This window comes from Lynx rufus, unplaced genomic scaffold (assembly GCF_022079265.1).
Source record: "Lynx rufus isolate CCGP_SWC_20201006 ecotype Redwood Valley unplaced genomic scaffold, mLynRuf1.p SCAF_10, whole genome shotgun sequence".
Lineage (NCBI taxonomy): Eukaryota > Metazoa > Chordata > Mammalia > Carnivora > Felidae > Lynx > Lynx rufus.
In genome coordinates this window covers 60,750,013-60,756,012 of record NW_025814824.1, presented here as the reverse complement: position 1 = coordinate 60,756,012, position 6,000 = coordinate 60,750,013, and the positions used below count along the sequence as shown (strand labels likewise).

The window sequence follows — 6,000 nt, the reverse complement described above, 5'->3', positions numbered from 1 at the left end:
ACACGAGTTACCAAGGCAGTCTAGTCAGAGACAAGCATCTCTTCCCGCTTCCCTGCCGCCAGTTAACTTTAACTTTGCTCAGTGTCACCGTGTTTTCAACCTGAGGGCCCCCTCACGCCCTGCAGCTGCCCTCACTAAATATGGCTGACTGGCGGAGCGTGAAAGCCGGAAGCGGGTGGGATGGGGATGGGGATGGCCGAGGGCGTGTCGGGGTGTGGCCTGGCTGCGGAGAGCTTGGGAGGGGCGTGGCCATCCGCCCCACCTGGGTTTGCCGTCAAAGGTTAACTGACTGTAGCCATCCGCATTCCTGCGGTCTCCTGGGGGGCGCGTCACCAGTGGCCCCGCCCCCGCCCAGATTTCTCGCGCTTGGGAGGTACCCGCTGAGTCTCTGGGATTTGGCCAGAGTTGGCTGCGGACCTCCAGTGCCTCAACGGTCTTTAGTGGAGATGGAGGGCGCCCAGGAGAACCCCGCAGAGTCTAGCTCCTCGGTCCTCAGGTCCGAAGAGCCTGCCAGGGGCCCCGAAGTGTTGCCTCCGGAGGAGTCGGAGAGCTGCTCCCGTTCCCTGGAGGCGGCCCCCAAGAAACTCTGTGGTTATTTAAATAAATTTGGCGGCAAAGGGCCCATCCGGGGTTGGAAATCCCGCTGGTTCTTCTACGACGAGAAGAAACGTCGCCTGTATTATTCACGGACCGCTCAGGATGCCAATCCCTTGGACAGCATCGACCTCTCCAGTGCGGTCTTTGACTGCAAGGCAGACGCCGAGGAGGGGACTTTTGAAATCAAGACTCCCAGCCGGATTATTACCCTGAAGGTAAATGGGGCAGTTTTTTTGTTTTTTGTTTTTTCCTTTTAAAGCCGGGATGAGTTCCCAGGGCACAGCCTGGCACGTGTGGGTGGTCACAATAAATTTACTGGAACGAGTATTACAGACCCTGATCTCCCCCAGTGAACCGTGGGTGCCCAGGATTTCGTGCATTCCAAGACGCATTTGCACCCATTTTCTCATTGAGCTCCCATAACAGGCAGGAATGATGTACCCACATTAGAATCAAGAAACAGTCTTGGAGAGATGAAGTAACCAGCCAGTTACTTCAGAGGTCAGGCATCTAGTGAGTGGTGTAACCCACACTTGAAATCCCTTAGTCTTTGTACCTCTCAGTACTGTTTCAAAACTTTTACTTTTTGGTGTGCCTTAACAATGCAGTTACATTAACTTTCTTACTTGGGGCCGAAGGGTAGTAAAGATATGAGCTGTGCAGTCCTCTCAAGACCAGGACTCTGAATCACTTTTCTTGATATTTTGGCGGAGGGAATTGAATGCTGAGCAAACATTGGCAGGGATTGGGAGATTATAAAATACTTAGGTTTCACTGATCAGCCTAGAATGTTCATAGAGGCTTATCTCAATGTGTTTCACCATTAGTAGGTTTTGTTTTATTATCGTCTTTAACTGAGAATGCCTGAAACAGTGGTAAGGCCACATGCTTTGAAATCAGACAGGCTTGGATTCAAATTTTACATCAGCTACTATTAACTAGCTGTGTAACCCTGGGCTAGTTACTTAATCTCCCAGAATCTAGGTAGTTTGTGAGATTTAAAACAAGATGTGTAAGCATCCAGGACCTACAAATTGTTGAATTAATCCCAGCATCTAGAATACAGCCTAGCACCGAGTGGGTGCTCCGTAAATGTTTGTTTAATGAACCCACATGGTAATAGAACTGAGGCCCTAATGTTCATTTCCGGAGGAGTTGCCCCAGAACTTAAGTGGAAAGACAGATCTGGGTTAAGAATTCCAGGATTCACACACCCCAGAGAACAGTGTGCCAGGAGACAGCCTCCCCAACCCCACCCCGTCTTCCTGCTCCTCGACCCCCACTTCCAGCCAACTGGAAATCTACTGAGCGCCCTGTATGTAGCCCACAGCTTCAGTTCCCCTTTAATGGCTGGTCCTGGCCAGTGACCAGGCTGGGAAAATCAGACAAAATAATGCAAACCAGGAATTCCAGGCCAGGGAAGGCAGGCATTTTAGAGATCAGGTGGTTTACGGGTCATGTGTTTCCTCCCACAGGCTAACTGCTGTCTACAGAGTCTTGAACACATGGCTTTTACTGTTCCATTGATCTATGTGTGTGCGTGGCTCGGTGCTAAGCACCAGGGTATGGAGCCAAATCAGACCTGCCCCCTGGTTCTCAAACAGCTTAAGGTCTGGTGAGAGAACTCACAGGGGCCTAGCACACACATGAAATGTTCCTTAGAGACGCCCTGATAAGTCTGTACCAGACAAGTATGGTGAACAGGAGGGTCAGTTCCACTGAGCGGAAGGGTCCATCCAGGAGCGCAGCACAGAGGGGAGGACATCTGAGTCCTGAAAAAGGGATTCGGTTTTCTATGAACAGACAAGAGGAAGAAGGGCATTCCTGGCCGAGAGAGCCCCAGGAGCAAAGACAAGAAACAGGATACAGCCCAGAGTGTCCAGGCAGATCACAGGAGCCTGGGGTACAGAGGGGCCCAAAAGATGGAGTGGGAGAGTGGAGGCCCAAGCGTGTGGCATTTGTGAGGTAGGCCTGGGAGCTTGGACTTTGTCCTGTGGGTTGTGGGAGATTGTTGAAGAACTTTAAGCAAGGAAGCCCTGCGAGATTAGAATGTTTAGAAGGTTCAGTGTGGCTGTTGGGTAGAGAAAAAATGAGAAGGCAATGTTGCTGAGCAGGGAGTCCATCTGGAGGTGATCGAGAGAGAATGGTGGCTGAGCTAGAGCTGTGACAGGGGAGGAAGACCGATGGGGGTGACTAGGGATGTGAGGGAGGAGGAACGCAAGGGAGGGGTGGCTGACTGCTTAGTCGGGCCAGCCACGACCTAGGGAACCCAGGCTAGGGAGGCCTTAGGACACCCCTTTGGTAGACTCTTAAGTTCTAAGAGGATGGGGCCATGACATGAATAGTAGGTGCTCAATATACACTTGTCCAGTGAATTACTAAAATGAGGTATTTGGGTATGGGCTGGGAGCTTGTCAGCACAGGGTCATGGTGAAGCCCTGGGTAGCACTGAGGTCTCTTAGGGAGAGTGTATGGAAAGAGAAGACTGGTAGGCATCATTTTATCTCATGTGGCACCTCGTGAAGGCCCAGGTCCTCTCTCATGGAGCCCCTGGCCTCATGCACACATCATCTGTGGATCACTTAGAAGGGGGAGCTTTGCCCTGGTTGCCCATAGCCTGCTGCCTGCTGGTGTTCTCACCTGGCCTTGATTGTGGGCGACTCTGTGAAGTTCACCATCCACTCCCAGCGAGCTGCCCGGCTGCTGTGGCCCAGGTGATCCCAGCCCTTCTCTGTGTAAGCCACAGTCCCCTGGCCATAAATTGTCACAAAGCTCTGGTCTAAAGGGGGAGACCCGGGTTCTGGGACCAGCTCTACCACCACTGCCTGGGCAACTTCAGAGCCTTAGTTTCTCCATCTGTGGAAGGCTGATCACTCCTGCCCTGCCTCCCTCCTGGAGGATCCAACAATGTAATAGATGTGAAAGTAGGTATTTGGACCATCCAGTGCTGGGAAACAAATGACCAGTATCAACCATTACCTTGTTTGGGGTGCCTGGAGGGTGCCACTATGTTGTTACTGTGTGCATATGGCTTTCCAGTCCCCAACCAAATCCATGATTTCAGTGCATCCCCAAAGCAGAGGAAGGATTCTCTCTGTTCCATAAAAAGTCAGTCTTTTAGGATTCTTGGACCCAATTCAAACATGGGGCATGGATCCCCCCACAACACCAAGCAATTTGCAGGCACCAGCTGGTGTCCAAGAATTCAACTTAATTCTAACACTGTCTACCCGGAGACAGCATCAGATTCCATGGGTTAAGGGCTCAGTCCTACGAGACTTCCCACCTCACTTCCACACCTCACTTCAGATGCCAGTCACAAGCCCCAGGCTGTTACTTGTGCTGCTGACAGCAGGCTACAAATTGGAGTTTCCAGTGACCTCCTCCTTAGGTTTGATTATTTTGCTAGAGGGGCTCCCAGAACCCCCAGGGTAACACTTATGTTTACCAGTTTATTAAAGGATATGATAAAGGATACCAATCAATAGCCAGATGAAGAAGTGTATTGGGCAAGGTATGGGGAAGGGGTAGGAGCTTCCATGCCCTCTCCAGCTATGCCACTCTCCCCACATCTCCATGTTCACCAACTCAAAAGCTCTCCAAACCCAGTCCTTTGGGTTTTTATGGAGGCTTCATTACATAGTCATGACTGACTAAGTCATTGGCTATTCTCTGGTTCAGCCTCTTTCTTTCTGGGGGATAGGGGTGGGACTGAAAGTTTCAAGCCTTGGGGCACCTCAGGGTGGCTCAATGGATTAAGCATCTGATTCTTGATCTCAGCTCAGGTCTTGATCTCAGGGTCCTGAGTTCAAGGTCTGAGTTGGGCTCTATGCAGGGTATAAAACCTACTGAAAGTTCCAAGCCTCTAATCACATGTTTGGTTCTCCTGGCAACCAGCCCCCCTCATTAGGTTCCCTAAGGGCTTTCCAAGAGTTAACGTATGAACACAACAAAAGTCAGCTTTATCGCCCTTATCCCAGGAAGTTCCAAGGGCTTTAGGAGCTGTGAGCCAGAAACCATGGACAAAGATCAAATACATATGAGAAATATATCTGGGTCATTTGAATGATCAAATATATGTTTCTTATAAATCGCAATATCACAGTCAGTTAAGACATTGCGATGTTGCACAGTGAGGTGCTGGGGCCCCACTCAGGTCAGAATTTCAAAGTTCTTTCCCTCTCTTATCCCCTCCAAATTCCTTTGTCCAGTGAGCACATTTTGAGCACCTCCAGTGTGTCTGGTACTATGCTGGGCATTTCACTTCCCTTACCTCATTTCATCCTCATAACTGCCCCAGGACATGAATGGTATCTTCACCATAGTACAGATGGGAAAACTGAGACCCAGAAAGGTTAAGGAACCTCTAAGTTTGGGACTGATGCCTGATTCTCTTCTGTGGCCAAGAAGCAGGTGGGGTTTCAGAAGCAGGCAGCCATCTGCAGTGATAGTTGTTTTCCCTGGGAGGGAGAGAGTCACTAAGCCTCCCGTGACCTTCCTGCACCCCACACCCAGTGCCACGCATAGGGCACAGGGCCATACCAATTAACCCCTGTGCTTCTCAGGCCGCCACCAAGCAAGTGATGCTGTACTGGCTGCAGCAGCTGCAGATGAAGCGCTGGGAGTTCCACAACAGCCCGCCTGCACCTCCCGTCGCCCCTGATGCCACCCTGGCTGGGAATGGGCCCGCCCTGCGCCTCGAGCTAGGTACCCAATGGGTTCGCCTCCTGCACACACACCCAGGGGTCTTGGTGACCAAGCATTTCCCCTCCTGTTGGGAGTGAGTGGGAGGAGCCTCTGCTAAAGAAGCAAAGAGCCAGGGATGTGACTCAGGATCAGTTAGGGCACGGTGTAGTGTCAAGGGCAAGAATACGGGCCCTGAGGCCAGGACGTCTGGGTTCAAATCCTAATCCTGTGTGGTCTTAAAAGTCAGTTGCTTGATCTTCCTGAGCTTCCGTTTCCTTCCGTATAAAATGAGCGTGATAAACTATACCTACTTCTTAGGGTTGTTATGAGAATCAAATGAATCCATACACCTTAAGTGGTTGGAAGCATGCCGCACGTTGTCAGAGCGCAATAAGCGTCAGCTACTGTTACGATGACCGCCATGGGAAGGTCCGAAGAAATGAGACTCTCACGGGGTTGCTGTGCAGAAGGGTAATGAGAACACGCAGTTATTGTTGCTGCCTCCTACACAAATGCTTCTGTGTGTGCGTTGGGTAGGTCAGTGATTTTACCCGTAGTATTCCCTTAAGGCAGAATCCTTTACCTCCACGTGGCCTACAAAGGAAGTTGCTTGATCCCAAATCCTAGAACATCCAAGTATGGAGGAGTCCTGGAGATCACACCCTCCCACCCCCACGCTGCAGCCAGCCATATGGTTGGCAGGTAGAGAATCAGGAC

The 6,000-nt window shown here is 50.9% G+C and overlaps 1 protein-coding gene across 6 annotated transcripts in view; it reads left to right on the top strand.

Moving 5' to 3' along the window:
* The first annotated feature begins 285 nt into the window (after window positions 1-285).
* The window catches only part of TBC1D2 (TBC1 domain family member 2), a 56,517-nt gene continuing 50,802 nt past the window's right edge, over window positions 286-6,000 (top strand). For 3 of the 6 annotated variants that reach the window (XR_006959881.1, XM_047066841.1, XM_047066833.1), the window contains exons 1-2: window positions 286-812; window positions 5,163-5,304. Coding sequence is in view for 4 of the 6 variants with exons in the window: in XM_047066841.1 (XP_046922797.1) it covers window positions 447-812; window positions 5,163-5,304 (508 nt within the window). In the remaining 2 variants the exon portion in view is untranslated. The remainder of the gene's footprint in view (window positions 813-5,162; window positions 5,305-6,000) is intronic. The other 3 variants (XM_047066849.1, XM_047066821.1, XM_047066856.1) reach the window with 2 other exon arrangements.